General features: G+C 43.4%; 1 protein-coding gene across 1 annotated transcript in view; it reads right to left on the bottom strand.

The window, feature by feature from the left end:
* Positions 1–18,570, bottom strand: part of LOC129814184 (glypican-1-like) — a 160,080-nt gene that overhangs the window by 93,876 nt on the left and 47,634 nt on the right. The window contains exon 3 of the mRNA XM_055867086.1: positions 5,712–5,870. Coding sequence (XP_055723061.1) covers positions 5,712–5,870 — 159 coding nt within the window. The remainder of the gene's footprint in view (positions 1–5,711; positions 5,871–18,570) is intronic.

Below are 18,570 nucleotides of genomic sequence, written 5' to 3' on the forward strand. Positions count from 1 at the left end.
AGCCACTTTAAACTATGCCACTTTATGTTTATATACCCGACATTACTCATCTCATATGTATATACTGTACTTTATACCATCTACTGCATCTTGCCTATGCCGTTCTGTACCGTCACTCATTCATATATCTTTATGTACATATTCTTTATCCTTTTACACTTGTGTGTATAAGGTAGTAGTTGTGGAATTGTTAGGTTAGATTACTTGTTGGTTATTACTGCATTGTCGGAACTAGAAGCACAAGCATTTCGCTACACTCGCATTAACATCTGCTAACCATGTGTATGTGACAAATAAAATTTGATTTGATTTAAATAAGATTCTTAGATCATTCTCTAAACGCTACTAAAATGTTTTGTCAGGTTCTTCAATGATAGACGGAACAGTTTAACTTTGATTGTATACAAGTGAAGACCAAAAAAAATTAAACGTATTGCATGGAATGTGAACACTTAAAGAGATTGTCGTCAGATGTGGTTTTCTTGTAAGAGTTACATTTCAAAAAAGGAGAAATTTAAAGAGGAGCTGGGTTGAAAAGGCCTATGCTAACACGTACTGTAGTAACAGCAGGGGTGTAGGTTAGGGCTGTTGTGGTGACCGTATTACCGCCACACCGGCAGTCACTAGTTATGAAGGCAGTCAAATTTCATATGACCATTTAGTCACGGTAATTAGCATCTCCAAGCTCTGATGCTGCGGATGGTCATTTAGTAGCCTACCAAACTTGCTAACTGTCTGGTACTCAGCACTATATTGTCCCTCTAATCACTCTGACATCAATGTAAATGTAATCGAAAATCTAATCAAACACTTCATGAGAGCCCATGAGCTCATGTTGAACAACATTTCTATAAGCTATGCAGTTGCGTGAGAAAACAGAGTGATGGCCTCTATTAAAAAGAGGAGGATCCCATCAGCTTTCTATAGGCTAGACCTACTATATTTATTGCTCAACCTTCCTATTATTAAGCACATTGCTACTCTGTAAATCAGGAGTATAGCCTACCCGGCAGGCATGAAAATTAACCATGGGAACAGCATCCTCCATTCGCTATTTAAGTGCAAAGATGACATGTCTTTTTTCCCAACTGCCCCTGTTTCGATACAGGTGAAGGATAATGGTCCATTCTAAATCAAAACAAATTTCATGGGATAATTCCCGAATGCACTGTACAATATATTCAAAAATTTGTGTACACCCCTTCAAATTAGTGGATTTGGCTATTTCAGCCACACCCGTTGCTGATAGGTGTATAAAATCGAGCACACCGCCATGCAATCTCCATAGACAAACATTGGCAGTAGATTGGCCTTACTGAAGAGCTCAGTGACTTTCAACGTGCCACCGTCATAGGATGCCACCTTTACAACAAGTCAGTAATTTGACACAAAACATTAGCACAGAGAAAAGCACCCAATTTACACAAAAAGTCACTAAATTCAGTGCTTTCTACTTCCATGTGTTATACAGTTATTTCAGCTATATTAAAACCAGGAAAATATGAAGAGTTCCCTGCTGATTACAGACCCATAAGTTTAATAAATTGTGACAAAATAATAACACAGAATGGCAAAAGTCTTGCAAGACTTAATACATACAGTGCCTTCAGAAAGTATTCACAATCCTTAACTTTTTCCACATTTTGTTGTGTTACAGCCTGAATTTAAAATGCATTAAATTGAAATTGTGTATGACTGGCCCACACATAATACCCCATAATGTCAAAGCGAAATCTATTTAAATAAAAACTGAAATGTCTTGAGTCATTAAGTATTCATCCCATTTGTTGTGGTAAGCCAGGAGTAAAATACAAGTCACATAATAAGTTGCATGAACTCACTCTGTGTTCAATAATTCCTATGCTTGTTCAATGAACCATAAACAATGAATGAACATGCACCTGTGGAACAGTTGTTAAAACACTAACAGATTACAGACGGTAGGCAATTAAGGTCACAGTTATGAAAACTTAGGACACTTAAGAGGCCTTTCTACTGACTCTGAAAAAGAAAGATGCCCAGGGTCCCTGCTCATCTCCGTGAACGTGCCTTAGGCATGCTGCAAGGAGGCATGAGGACTGCAGATGTGGCCAGGGCAATAAATTGCAATGTCCATACTGTGAGATGCCTAAGACAGAGCTACAGGATGACAAGACAGACAGCTGATCGTCCTCCCAGTGGCAGACCACGTGTAACAACACCTGCACAAGATCGGTACATCCGAACATCACATCAGATTGTCCGCAATAGGCTGAGAGACGCTGGACGGATCGTTAAGAATTTCAAGGAGAGCGGTTCAATTGTTGTGAAGAAGGCTTCAGGGCGCCCGAGCAAGTCCAGCAAGCACCAGGACCGTCTCCTAAAGTTGATTCAGCTGCGGGATTGGGGCACCACCAGTACAGAGCTTGCTCAGGAATGGCAGCAGGCAGGTGTGAGTGCATCTGCACGCACAGTGAGGCGAAGACTTTTGGAGGATGGCCTGGTGTCAAGAAGGGCAGCAAAGAAGCCACTTCTCTCCAGGAAAAACATCAGGGACTGACTGATATTCTGCAAAAGGTACAGCGATTGGACTGCAGAGGACTGGGGTAAAGTCAATTTCTCTGCTGAATCCCCTTTCCGATTGTTTGGGGCATCTGGGAAAAAGGTTGTCCGGAGAAGACAAGGTGAGCGCTACCATCAGTCCTGTGTCATGCCAACAGTAAAGCATCCTGAGACCATTCATGTGTGGGGTTGCTTCTCAGCCAAGGGAGTGGTCTCACTCACAATTTGGCCTAAGAATACAGCCATGATTAAAGAATGGTACCAACACATCCTCCGAGAGCAACTTCTCCCAACCATCCAGGAACAGTCTGGTGATGAACAATGCCTTTTCCAGCATGATGGAGCACCTTGCCATAAGGCAAAAGTGATAACTAAGTGGCTCGGGGAACAAAACATCGATATTTTGGGTCCATGGCCAGGAAACTCCCCAGATCTTAATCCCATTGAGAACTAGTGGTCAATCCTCAAGAGGTGGGTGGACAAACAAAAACCCACAAATTCTGACAAACTCCAAGCATTGATTATGCAAGAATGGGCTGCTATAAGTCAGGATGTGGCCCAGAAGTTAATTGACAGCATGCCATGGCGGATTGCAGAAGTCTTGAAAAAGAAGGGTCAACACTGCAAATATTGACTCTTTGCATCAACTTCATGTAATTGTCAATAAAAGCTTAGGACACTTATGAAATGCTTGTAATTATACTTCAGTATTCCATAGTAACATCTGACAAAAATATCTAAAGATACTGAAGCAGCAAACTTTATGGAAATTAATATTTGTGTCATTCTCAAAACTATTGGCCACGACTGTACGTGTGTGTGTGTGTGTGTGTGTGTGTGTGTGTGTGTGTGTGTGTGTGTGTGTGTGTGTGTGTGTGTGTGTGTGTGTGTGTGTGTGTGTGTGTGTGTGTGTGTGTGTGTGTGTGTGTTTGAAGCACTTCGTTAGTGTGTTTACGTAGCTGAGTGAGTGATGCTTGACGGAGCATTTCTGTGTGCTTTGTGTAGTTTATCAGGGCTGTGTGATTGTCTAGTTTATCAGGGCTGTGTGATTGTGTAGTTTATCAGGGCTGTGTGATTGTGGAAGAGTTGTTTCCTGCATGCTCGGTGTTTGTGTGTCTTGGACGGGCCATGTTGGTGTGTGTGTATTTGTATGTTTTGGACAGGTTGTCCATGAAATGAGACGGATGCTGCTCTGGCATTGCTATAACACCCTGGGTACAGAGAGGATGAAGAGAGAGAGAGAGAGAGAGAGAGAGAGAGAGAGAGAGAGAGAGAGAGAGAGAGAGAGAGAGAGAGAGGAGAGAGAAGGAGAGAGAGAGAGAGGATGAAGAGAGAGAGAGAGAGAGAGAGGATGGCGAGAGAGCGAGAGAGAGCGAGAGCGAGAGCGAGAGAGAGAGAGAGAGAGAGAGAGAGAGAGAGAGAGAGAGAGAGAGAGAGAATGCCCTGTACACAGATGTCACTCAGCCACTAATCAGGATGGGCCCAGAAAGGTCAGGCTGACAAACAGATCCATAGGACAGATCAATCAACCAGAGGAACGAGTAGAGCAGAGGCAGATGCTAGTCACTTCCTGTCAACTGGAACAGATTGTACTGTAACATTAACCGTAAATGATCACATCATCAATGTCCCAACCACTGTACGTTCTAATCACTTTAATCTGGGTTCAGTCGAACCCCTGAATCACAGAACAGCTTGACTTCCACCCTCACTAAAAAGAAATACACAACTGTTCGTTAAACATACAGTAATCATAGGAATGTATATAAAATGGTAGGATATCAATGTATTTAATATGGCATGATATCATACTTCGGTATACTGTACATGCTCTCTGTCTCTCTCTCTCTCTCTCTCTCTCTCTCTCTCTCTCTCTCTCTCTCTCCTCTCTCTCTCTTCTCTCTCTCCTCTCTTCCTCTCTCTCTCTCTCCTCTCTCTCTCTCGTCTCTCTCTCTCTCTCTCTCTCTCTCTCTCTCTCTCTCCTCTCTCACTCTCCTCTCTCTCCTCTCTCTCTCTCTCTCTCTCCTCTCTCTCTCTCTCTCTCTCTCTCTCTCTCTCTCTCTCTCTCCTCCTCTCTCTCTCTCTCTCTCCTCTCTCTCTCTCTCTCTCGTGTACTTTAGATGGCTTAATATTATGGAACCTCTTTACACTGCATTGATCAGTCAGTTATGCCGCAGGACCATGAGTGTGTGAGATTCCTCATCAATCAGGGAGGATTAAAGCAATATTATCTTCTCACACACAGGAATACTCTGGAGCAAGTGTGCGTGCGTGTGTGTGTGTGGGGGGGGGGGATTTCCCTCCATAGGACACAAGGCGATTAATAGAAATCCTATGTGGCTTGATAGTAGAGTGACAGTTGAGAGTGACTTGAGTAGGCGGAGGAGAGGAAAAGCAAGGGATGATTTGTCAAGTGTGTTGTGTATGGAGAGCGGGTTAGAACGGAGGGATGGAGGGAGTGGAGGAGGAGACAGCCCAGCTGTCCTGTCTGGACTTGAGGACCAAGAACAACACGTACCAGCATTACTCAGAGTGCGCTAGGAAAAACACTTCCCCTGAAATAAATTGACTGGTTCCACAGTAAATAGCTCACAGTGATGTACTGACAACCAGCTGGTTGTATTTATATACAGACACATACCGCAACGTACAACCACATGAATGCAAAGCAATCACACACACTCAGTCTGACACACATACAGGCAAACACATACAAACATATACATGCAGTCAAACACACCCTCTCTCACTGTCACACACACACACACACACACACACACACACACACACACACACACACACACACACACACACACACACACACACACACACACACACACACACACACACACACACACACACACACACACACACACACACACACACACACACCTTCCGACATCTTCTTGGTTAACCAACACACAGTGATAGAGCCATTCAGACCGATGGAGAAACTAATTAACGAGAACAGAGATGGTTGAGATAGCAGAGATGTGGAAGGAAAGAGACACAGGGTTTCTCTGTCTGTTCTTCCCTCCCTTTCTCCTACTCAGCGTCAAAGGGCTTGTAAAGCCAATAAGGGATGCTTGACCAGTCCCTCCATCTGTCTCTTTCCCTCCTTCTGTCTCCCTGCCCCCCTCCCCCTACCTTGATCAATCTCCCTCACTCACCGTCGAAGGCCTTGTACTGTCCGTTGAGGGAGGCTTGCAGGGCTCGTCCAGCGTCTCTGATCAGGCCCTGCATCTCGGTGCGACTCAGGTTGGATAGGCTGTCCTCCATGACACTGGTGCAACACGTGTAGCCCTGGGGACAGATCCTCAGGTGCTCTCCTAGTGGAGGGAGAGAGAGAGTAGAGAGTCGATTAACACTATAGGTCACTTAGCATCACAGGTTTGACAGGTACGGTTTGGCCACACTGTAGTTGCTTAGTCTTGTCAGTGTCATTGACTGATTGATTATCTGGTACCGTCCACAGATCAACACAAAACATTTCCGTTATATCTACATACAGCACGGCAAGAGCCTTAATGAAGCGACAGCAAGTTGCACTGCGATACATACGCTATTGACGAGCCCTTGTTTACTATTCACTAGCCCTAGACGAGGGCTCGTCGAGCGATGAAGCAGGAACGGCATACCGAACACCAAGATCAGAGCCCGTAGCCGCAAAGTGTCTCAGAGTAAAAGTGCTGATCTAGGACCTGTCGTTATTATTCATTGTGATCTAAAAGGCGAAATGCTACTCTGAGATGCTTCATCTCTGGAAGCGTCGGAGTGAGATGGATGGATGGGATAGGGTCAGGAACTCATGTCAACGGGGATATACGGGCAAGAAAAGCTTCAACTACAACCTTGAAATTAATACATTGCTCTTTACATGAAAAAGGTATGGACGTACAGTTGAAGTCGGAAGTTTACATACACTTAGGTTAGAGTCATTAAAACTCGTTTTTCAACCATTCCAAAAATGTCTTGTTAACAAACTATAGTTTTGGCAAGTCGGTTAGGACATCTACTTTGTGCATGTCACAAGTAATTTTTCCAACAATTGTTTACAGACAGATTATTTCACTTATAACTCACTGTATCACAATTCCAGTGGGTCAGAAGTTTACATACACTAAGTTGACTGTGCCTTTAAACAGCTTGGAAAATTCCAGAAAATGATGTCATGGCTTTAGAAGCTTCTGATAGGCTAATTGACATCATTTGAGTCAATTGGAAGTGTACCTGTGGATGTATTTCAAGGCCTACCTTCAAACTCAGTGCCTCTTTGCTTGACATCATGGGAAAATCAAAATAAATGAGCCAAGACCAAAGAAAGAAAATTGTTGACCTCCACAAGTCTGGTTCATCCTTGGGAGCAATTTCCAAACGCCTGAAGGTACCACGTTCATCTGTACAAACAATAGTACGCAAGTATAAACACCATGGGACCACACAGCCGTCATACTGCTCAGGAAGGAGACGTGTTCTGTCTCCTAGAGATGAACGTACTTTGGTGTGAAAAGTGCACATCAATCCCAGAACAACAGCAAAGGACCATGTGAAGATGTTGGAGGAAACAGATACAAAAGTATTTATATCCACAGTAAAACGAGTCCTATATCGACATAACCTGAAAGGCCGCTCAGCAAGGCAGAAGCCACTGCTCCAAAACCGCCACAAAAAAGCCAGACTACGGTTTGCAACTGCACATGGGGACAAAGATGGTACTTTTTGGAGAAATGTACTCTGGTCTGATGAAACAAAAATAGAACTGTTTGGCCAAAATGACCATCGTTATGTTTGGAGGAAAAAGGGGTAGGCTTGCAAGCCGAAGAACACCATCCCAACTGTGAAGCATGTGGGTGGCAGCATCATGTTGTGGGGGTGCTTTGCTGCAGGAGGGACTGGTGCACTTCATAAAATAGATGGCATCACGGGAAGGAAATTTCTGTGGATATATGGAAGCAACATCTCAAGACATCAGTCAGGAAGTTAAAGCTTGGTTGCAAATGACCCCAAGCATACTTCCAAAGTTGTGGCAAAATGGCTTAAGGACAACAAAGTCAAGGTATTGGAGTGGCCATCACAAAGCCCTGACCTCAATCCTACAGAAAATTTGTGGGCAGAACTGAAAAACTCAGTTACTGTCAGGAGGAATGGGCCAAAATTCACCCAACTTATTGTGGGAAGCTTGTGGAAGGCTACCCGAAACGTTTGACCCAAGTTAAACAATTTAAATGCAATGCTACCAAATACTAATTGAGTGTATGTAAAATTCTGACCCACTGGGAATGACATTTCACATTCTTTAAATAAAGTGGTGATCCTAACTGACCTAAGACAGGGACTTTTTACTTGGATTAAATGTCAGGAAATGTGAAAAACTGAGTTTAAATGTATTTGGCTAAGGTGTATGTAAACTTCCGACTTCAACTGTATATGACGTATTATACACGTTGCTGTTATTTGGCCCCAGGCAATAAACCTTCTGCAAACATTCACACATAGGCCTCACACAGTGTGGAGATTGGGAACAGTTATCAGCCAATCAAAAATAGATACAATATTTAAGAGGTTCAACTGAATAGATTCTTTATCACATTCCGAACGTGTTCACATCTTCCCACACGCTATGCATACTGTCAGATGGAGCATGTCAACATCTTTTCACTGTTTAATTACATTCCCTTTCTTAAGAGGCTGTATTAAGCCTCTGGCACACAAACCTCTCTCTCTCTCTCTCTGATCACTGCTCTAGTCCTGCCAAGGTGAGACAGAGAGTGTGGGCTGTATCTAACAAAGAAAACCATTTTGTATTCACATCATGTTTCTCTCTCTCTCGCTAAAGTAGAGAGAGGTTTGACTAACCAACAACTCTTAAATGACTGGAAATCTTTTATTCTGTGACTCATAGTGTATACAGAAAGCTCTACACACACACACTCACACCGGGACCGACACGCAGAGAATGCCTGTCGATTGAGTAACACCTGGCTGCACACTGATCAATGATAGTCTATTACACGACGTTACACCGTGAATATGACGTAGAAAACACACACTAAGTGCTAGTCATAGTGATTTTCTTTCAGGTGTCCAATAGTGTCCATTTAGCATGCACATGCTGATACCAGATCTCATAGTTCCCCTTCGAAATTCCACGTATTACGGACAAACGTCTATTTTTGGCGCATTCATTCTGCGTGGTTGACAGGGTTTAATCTGAAACAACTCAAAGGGTTAAGTTCAAGTATTCATTCCCGAGGGGTTAAGGTTCGGGCTATGGTTTGGGAAAGGCCTAAAAGGAAATCATTTAAAAACAACACGCTGTTTTCCAATCAACTATCATCGAGTATTCCCGCGCCTTGTTAGAGCATTGTGAACTGTGGTGGCGCGGTGGCCTAAACAGAGTGCTCCGGCTCCGAGCATCACCAGTGTTGGGCATTGTTTTTTGTGTTGTTGTTGTGAGCACTGAGGAAGGTATACAGTATATCGACGTTCTCAGGGCCTTTTCAGACGTCTGAAATCGCCGTCTATTTCTAGTGACCAGGCTGGCATCTATAGAAGGGTATGTTTGGCCCACAGAGAGGAATATCAGAAGGATAGCCCAACAGTTTCACTGATCAAAGATATTGATCTGCTGTGCAGGACCTCAACTGTTAAAGCCAAGCATTTTGCCCTTATTTAGCTGTAGCCTGCCATTAATCGATATGTGTGTGTGTGTGTGTGTGTGTGTGCGTGGGTGAATTCTGTGTCCATGTGAGCGAATGTGTTGTTGTTGCCACGGTGTGTGTATATAGTCCTGGAGTGTCTCTTCAGTCCTATGTCAGTGTATGAATTAGCTGTTATTTTCCTCTTAAGGTACTGGCGAGGCGATTGCCTCAGTATGGAAGGTAGAGTGACACTGAGCAGCCCTCATCTTACCATGTCACCGCAATTACATCAAGACCACAGCAGACTCATACACTCATTCCTCTGACTCGTGTGTGAAGGTGTGTGTGGTGGTGGGGGGGAGGGGGTTGGGTGTCTGTGCGTGGGTGTGTGTTTGCCTGGTCTATTGCCTGCTGCCTGCTGTCTGAAGGACGTCTGAACTAAGTGAGTTGGCACACACCCTCACACATACACACACACAGCCTCCTAAACCTCCGCCTTGCACAGCTCATCCGTAATAGTGTTGTTTCTCCAGTCGGTTTGTCTCGAAGCAGAACAGACCTCCGCATTACACTCATACACACTCAAAAGTGTGTATGAGTGTGTGTGAGTGTGTATGAGAGTGCGTGAGTGTGTATGAGAGTGCGTGCGCATTTGTCCGTGCCTGTGCCTGTGCGTGGGCAAGCCAGCCAAATCACTTTCAATCAGACGGTAGAGCAGATTGAAGAAGCAGCGTTCCTTAACGGTACTCTCTGTCCCCTCCTCGCCAGTCATCACTCACACTCCATTTCCTTCCCAGAGGACACTAGGGCAATCATAACAGTATTCTTACTGAAGAACCCATACTTTACTGTCGTAAAGTCACACGACTTTTAAGATGGTATTGGGAGGTATTGATAGTGCTTTCAAAGGGCATTGGGAGGTATAGTGCTTGGGAGGTATTGGTTGTGGACAAGTTATATTCTTTTGAATGCTGTGGAATTACCCTATCGGAAGGCACAGGGAAAATGAGGATAAGGGATGGGTATATGGAATGGCTCTATAAAAGTGACCTCTCTTCTTAAATATTTAACAGAAAATGTTGGGGCAATAAGCACAAAGATGTTTTGCCAGCCATGCACGTTATTTATGTTTAGAGTAATGACAACAAACACACACGCACACACACAGACACACAGACTTGACCTGGTCTGACCCTTCCTACACACCCCAGCAAAGCAGACTCCCATGTCCTTGCGTCTCCCCACCTCACCCCTTAGCCCCCTGAGAAAGGGTGTTAGAGGGGGCGTGAGCGAGAGGAGGGATGTTATGAAGCACTTAAGTTTCCTTGTTCCCCCCGAGCCACTTCACTTCCTCCTTGCGCACACACACACACACACACACACACACACACACACACACACACACACACACACACACACACACACACACACACACACACACACACACACACACACACACACACACATAGTCACTAAAGAGGGAACAATTCTCAGGCCATTAACTTATCATAGGCCACCAGGGAGGAAAACACCTATTAAAAACCAATCGGGGCGGAAGCTAAATAATGTTGCGCACACTCCAATAAACCCAGGCCAGAAACAGATAGAAATGGCTTTTAAAGAATGGGAGGATGTTGGGGGGAATAAAAGAGAGAAATAAAGAGAGAATCAAAGGGGTTCATTGCCGGATTGTTTCAATTATCGGTCTGGGCTGCTGTGACAGAGGTTAACACAAGAGTCAGGGGAAAAAGAGAGAGAGGAAGGGAAGAGAGAGGGATAGAGAGAAAAGAGAGGGAGGCGGTGCCCAAGGGAGATCCACAATGAAATAATGACCCGTTTGAAAGGACCACCGTCTAAGACGGCCAGTCAAGTAGGCTGTCTAAAAACGATTTGAATAATACTTGTCAATATAGAACTTCCATATTGAACAAATTACACAAAGTTGAAGGAGTGACACTGGCTATAGCCTACATTTAGAAATGGTTGTCTTTCGCCTTCACAAGCAGCCTTTTTGCTTGAATCTACAAATTACAGGAAGAGCAATTTGTCAGAGCTGTCCTTCAATGTGTCCTATCTCTGATGCCCCGTTGTGACAAATTACTCAGAGATTTACAAAAAAACGACCTGTTGAAACGGACTGTCTCAGACGCTGATTACCGAAAAATCCTTTGTCTTTGTTGAAGGACGATTGGTATTTGGTATTTTATTAGGATCCCCATTAGCTGTTGCAAAAGCAGCAGCTACTCTTCCTGGTGTCCACACAAAATATGAAACATAATACAGAATGACATAATACAGAACATCATTAGACAAGAACAGCTCAGGGACAGAACTACATACATTTTTAAAAAGGCACACGTAGCCTACATATCAATGCATACACAAACTATCTAGGTCCAATAGACACAAACTATCTAGGTCCAATAGACACAAACTATCTAGGTCCAATAGACACAAACTATCTAGGTCCAATAGACACAAACTATCTAGGTCCAATCCACACAAACTATCTAGGACCAATCCACACAAACTATCTAGGACCAATCCACACAAACTATCTAGGTCCAATCCACACAAACTATCTAGGTCCAATCCACACAAACTATCTAGGACCAATCCACACAAACTATCTAGGTCCAATAGACACAAACTATCTAGGTCCAATAGACACAAACTATCTAGGTCCAATCCACACAAACTATCTAGGACCAATAGACACAAACTATCTAGGTCCAATAGACACAAACTATCTAGGTCCAATAGACACAAACTATCTAGGTCCAATTGACACAAACTATCTAGGTCCAATCCACACAAACTATCTAGGTCCAATAGACACAAACTATCTAGGTCCAATAGACACAAACTATCTAGGACCAATAGACACAAACTATCTAGGTCCAATAGACACAAACTATCTAGGTCCAATAGACACAAACTATCTAGGACCAATAGACACAAACTATCTAGGACCAATAGACACAAACTATCTAGGTCCAATAGACACAAACTATCTAGGACCAATAGACACAAACTATCTAGGACCAATAGACACAAACTATCTAGGACCAATAGACACAAACTATCTAGGACCAATAGACACAAACTATCTAGGACCAATAGACACAAACTATCTAGGACCAATAGACACAAACTATCTAGGACCAATAGACACAAACTATCTAGGACCAATAGACACAAACTATCTAGGACCAATAGACACAAACTATCTAGGACCAATAGACACAAACTATCTAGGTCCAATAGACACAAACTATCTAGGTCCAATAGACACAAACTATCTAGGTCCAATAGACACAAACTATCTAGGACCAATAGACACAAACTATCTAGGACCAATAGACACAAACTATCTAGGACCAATAGACACAAACTATCTAGGTCCAATAGACACAAACTATCTAGGTCCAATAGACACAAACTATCTAGGTCCAATAGACACAAACTATCTAGGTCCAATCCACACAAACTATCTAGGACCAATAGACACAAACTATCTAGGTCCAATAGACACAAACTATCTAGGTCCAATAGACACAAACTATCTAGGTCCAATAGACACAAACTATCTAGGTCCAATCCACACAAACTATCTAGGTCCAATCCACACAAACTATCTAGGTTCAATAGACACAAACTATCTAGGTCCAATAGACACAAACTATCTAGGTCCAATAGACACAAACTATCTAGGTCCAATCCACACAAACTATCTAGGTCAAATAGACACAAACTATCTAGGTCCAATAGACACAAACTATCTAGGTCCAATCCACACAAACTATCTAGGTCCAATAGACACAAACTATCTAGGTCCAATAGACACAAACTATCTAGGACCAATAGACACAAACTATCTAGGACCAATAGACACAAACTATCTAGGTCCAATAGACACAAACTATCTAGGTCCAATAGACACAAACTATCTAGGTCCAATAGACACAAACTATCTAGGTCCAATAGACACAAACTATCTAGGTCCAATCCACACAAACTATCTAGGTCCAATAGACACAAACTATCTAGGTCCAATCCACACAAACTATCTAGGTCCAATAGACACAAACTATCTAGGTCCAATCCACACAAACTATCTAGGTCAAATAGGGGGAGAGGCCTTGTGCCGCGAGGTGTTGCTTTATCTGTTTTTTTAAACCAGGTTTGCTGTTTATTTGAGCAATATGAGATGGAAGGAAGTTCCATGCAATAAGGGCTCTATATAATACTGTACGTTTTCTTGAATTTGTTCTGGATTTGGGGACTATGAAAAGACCCCTGGTGGCATATCTGGTGGGATAAGTGTGTGTGTCAGAGCTGTGTGTAAGTTGACTATGCAAACAATTTGGGATTTTCAACACATTTCATGTTTCAACTCTTAGCCATGAGAGACTGGCATGTACAGTATTTATATCAGCCCTCTGATTACAATTAAGAGCAAGACGTGCAACTCTGTTCTGGGCCAGCTGCAGCTTAACTAGGTATTTCCTTGCAGCACTGGACCACACAACTGGACAATAGAGCCTGCAGAACTTGCTTTTTGCTTTTTCTTTGTCAAAAAAGCAGAGCATGTCTTTATTACGGCTAGACCTCTCCCCATCTTTGCAACCATTGAATCTATATGTTTTGACAATGACAATCTAAGGTAACGTCAAGTAATTTAGTCTCCTCAACTTGTTCAACAGCCACACCATTCATTACCAGATTCAGCTGAGGTCTATAACTTAAGGAATGATTTGTACCAAATACAATGCTCTTAGTTTTAGAGATGTTCAGCACCAGTTTATTACTGGCCAACCATTCCAAAACAGACTGCAACTCTTTGTTAAGGGTTTCAGTGCCTTCATTAGCTGTGGTTGCTGATGTGTATGTATATGGTTGAATCATCAGCATACATGGACACACATGCTTTGTTTAATGCCAGTGGCAGGTCATTGGTAAAAATAGAAAAGAGTAGAGGGCCTAGAGAGCTGCCCTGCAGTACACCACAATTTAGATGTTTGACAGAGACGCCTCCATTAAAGAAAACCCTTTGAGTTCTATTAGATAGAAAGCTCTGAATCCACGATATGGCAGAGGTTGAAAAGCCATAGCACTTAAGTTTTGAATCAGTTCAGCAGTAATACCTCAGATAGAACAATGAGACAGATTTTTCACTGGAATGTGAAGCATCCACTTAGTGTTTCCTCTCACTATCAAATATGGTAGTGGGAGAAGGTGGAACGAGATCAATTTCGGTCGACATTCTTCAAATTTTCTCATTGATAAAACCTTTGATCTCAATACAGTTTTCTGTTCCCAAAACTATAATTTGTTACAAACAGAGGGGACTAAGTTTTCTAGACTACCCTTTGCTAAAGTTTATTTTTATTTTTATTGAGTTGTTTAGAGGGAATGCAAAAGTGAATTGAGTTATTGCAAATGCACAATTCACAGAGTAGGCGTTCCCTAACGGAAATATGCAAATATATGCACAAATGCACCAATAGGATCTCGTTAGCTCGTGCTTGACTCTGCCCACCTCCTTGCTTGTTCTGCCCACTATGACTAATTTGTTCCCATTGGAAACGACATGCTGTGGCCTATCTTTGTGTACTCGTAAAAATATTTGGTAATACTCTCTAAACTGTGACAGCAGGTAGCCTAGTGGTTAGAGCGTGACAAGGTAAAAATCTGTTGTTCTGCCCCTGAACAAGGCAGTTAACCCATTGTTCCTAGGCCGTCATTGATAAATAAGAATTTGTTCTTAACTGACTTGCCTAGTTAAATAAAGGTAAAAAATGTAATAATATTTTTATTTTAAATGCAAAATTCCGGTAACTTTCCCAACATTTTTGCCAGTGTGTGTGTAATCCACAGCTGGGCACATTGACGTCACTGCTAGGGGAACTACCCAACATCACCAGGGATGAGATGATGACACCATCAATCAATCAAATGTATTTATAAATCCCTTTTTACATCAGCCGATGTCACAAAGTGCTATACAGAAACCCAGCCTAGGACTCCAAACAGCAACCAATGCAGATGTAGAAGCACAGTGCACTGCTGAGGATTATAAAATAAGCCAGGTGAAAACTCCACAGGGTTGATAGAAAGTTACAGCAGTGGTCACTGAGCTTGTTGCACAGTGACCCACCTAGAGTTCTTTCCAATAATCCTGGGATTTACCTAAAGACTGTCCAATAATCCTGGGATTTACCTAAAGACTGTCCAATAATCCTGGGATTTACCTAAAGACTGTCCAATAATCCTGGGATTTACCTAAAGACTGTCCAATAATCCTGGGATTTACCTAAAGACTGTCCAATAATCCTGGGATTTACCTAAAGACTGTCCAATAATCCTGGGATTTACCTAAAGACTGTCCAATAATCCTGGGATTTACCTAGACTGTCCAATAATCCTGGGATTTACCTAAAGACTGTCCAATAATCCTGCGACTTGTGACCTACGTAATAGAAATAAAAAATGCTTTTAACCACAACTCAGTCCCTAGACCTTAGCAGCGGCCCAAAATAGACTGGCTGTCACTCATAACTGGGTTCGGAATTGGCATTTGGAAATCACTGGGATATAGTGTGGAGAGGTTAGTGTAGTGGACTCTATTTTTTCTCTGTTTCTCTCTATCTCTCACACACACACAAACACACACCCACACACGTCTTCAGCCCACCCAGGCAATAATATCCCCTTGGTGCATGTGTCTGATCACCAGGTTGGTATTGTAATGTGATCTAGAGGTTGGCAACAGAAATAGCTTCCTCCCTCCAGCAGCAATAGCAGCAGGTCCTAACACATGACTACTGGGGGCTGGCTGACCTCTGGGCTATGTACTTCCTAAACCAATCCACCTTCTCACAGGCCACCTGACACCCCCACACACCACGTACCGGAACATACACATTTTACATACTTACTTTGAATCCACAAATCATACAATAATGATTCAAATATTTCCCGGAAAGGGATATCTGGACACCTGGGGAAAGAGATAGCACTTTGTTCTCCGGACAGCAAGGCTGTCCATGACTGCTGACAAGGAGCAGTACCTCGATAGCTGCTTCGCCTTCGTTTTATGTCCGTCCGCAGTCTGCGGGGCTGAGACTCGCACAGGCTCCTCAAGTGTTGCTGTTAGGTACCCACCAACAACTTGAGACCCAGATAGACACACACTCACAATACGCTTCACTTGCTCACTCACGCACACACGCACACGCACACACACTGGCTCAAACACAGGAGGCAGAATGATCAGGAATATGATGGATTACAACAGGATTTGTAATTAAGTTGCTGTAGCCTGCAAAAACAGGCATGGCTGCCTTCCATGACAGGCATGTGACAGACACACACACGTCCCAGTGGTAATGTCACCCGATGAATAACCAATGAGTGTATGAGCTGGGACTGTGAACATCATCGCGCAGGCAACACTGTTACAGATGTGTGTGTGTGTACAGCATGTGCGCAGTCAATGGGCTCCTCGGGCTTCTAAAGTGTTTGACACACATGTGTTTGGGTGTTCTGTCTAAACGTACAGCCCTGGTCTGGGTCAGACAGCATGACTCACAAATTGCCATGCGGTACGTATGCCTAGTGTCTAAACACAACAGGAACCAGGCACAACGCACAGCAGCATGAAAACATCAATGAGGTCCCCTAGTGTGTTGTCGTATTGTTGGTGAACCAAGAAGACACGGTGGCAACACAGCTTCCTAGGTCTCTACAACATCACCAAAACAGACGAATCACCATCCTGTACTAGTTAGCCCCTTCATAAACAAACCTCTGGGTCATAGACATGACTGTGCAAGTGTGTGTGTCTCTGTTATCTGTGTGTGTGTGTGTGTGTGTGTGACTAGTAACAGTTTCGGTCTGTCTTGGGTCATTTAATAAGCAAGACAACAACCGCCTGTGATGACCTAATTTCTGTTTTCCTCCTGTTGAATGGCGTGACTGGTTCTCTGGTCTTTAGACAGCATGACTCACAGGTTGACACGCTTCATACTGAACACCCCTGTCACATGACTGGGGACAGTCTGTCATAGAAGCAATCCAATAGTTTGGGCTGGCAGCAAACTCACAGAGCTGCCAACTCTCACGCATTGGTGGTGAGACACAAGTATTTGGCCATCTTCTCACGCCTACACGCCACACCTCTTATATCTCACGCATTGAAAGGTACTGGTTTAATTTGTCGAATTAATCCTTTGTATAGTCAGTGCATTACCTTTTCAACTGTGCTCCAAACCGTTTTAAAATAGAAGCATCTGCGCCTGCAATTTAACATTACGAGCAGACCCACTATAATTGTCCTTTCTTGCCACAGCATTGTGAAACGCAGCTCATTGAAGCATATGAATGGTCTAGTTATGTAAGGGATAAAGGGGATTGGATGCGCATTTTAAAGAAACGCCCCTCAAGATAAGAGTGGAGCTGAATGAGGAGGGAGAACATTCTCTGCTGAGTTTATAAAACTATAAAAAGAGCACCGCGGTAGCATGGTTTTATGTACAATGTTGTCAACAAAATGAGGTTGCTGTTACTCCTGTCCCTATTTCAGAATGTAGCCTCTTGATAGCTTGTACGACAATCGATTTCATCCACATTTGCATTAATCCCCTCGTTTGTGATTAGCATTTAGGCTGTGACAACGAAAAGGCATCAGACAGACCTACGGTATGTTTTAGCAGGGAAGTTTGGTAGGGTGACCTGATTTGGTCCCCCCCTTCGCTGCTATAACAGCCTCCAATCTTCTGGGAAGGCTTTCCACTAGATGTTGGAACATTGCTGCAGGGACTTGCTTCCATTCAGCCACGAGCATTATTGAGGTCGGGCACTCTCAGTCGGCGTTCCAATTCACCCCAATGGTGTTTGATGGGGTTGAGGTCAGGGCTCTGTGCAGGCCAGTCGAGTTCTTCCACACCGATCTCGACAAACCATTTCTGTATGGACCTCGCTATGTGCCCGGGGCGTTGTCATGCTGAAACAGGAAAGGACCTTCCCCAAAGTGTTGCCACAAAGTTGGAAGCAGAGAATCGTCTAGAATGTCATTGTGCTGTAGTGTTAAGATTTCCCTTCACTGGAACTAAGAGGCCTAGCACGAACCTGGGGCAGGTAGCGTTCTCCTGGCATCTGCCAAACCCAGATTTGTTTGTCGGACTGCCAAATGGTGAAGCGTGATTCATCACTCCAGATAACGCGTTTCCACTGCTCCAGAGTCCAATGGCGGCGAGTTTTACACCACTCCAGCCGACGCTTGGCATTGTGCATGGTGATCTTAAGGTTGTGTGCAGCTGCTCTGCCATGGAAACCCATTTCATGAAGCTCCCAACGAACAGTTATTGTGCTGACGTTGCTTCCA

This window comes from Salvelinus fontinalis, chromosome 17 (genome assembly GCF_029448725.1).
Source record: "Salvelinus fontinalis isolate EN_2023a chromosome 17, ASM2944872v1, whole genome shotgun sequence".
NCBI classification, from domain to species: domain Eukaryota; kingdom Metazoa; phylum Chordata; class Actinopteri; order Salmoniformes; family Salmonidae; genus Salvelinus; species Salvelinus fontinalis.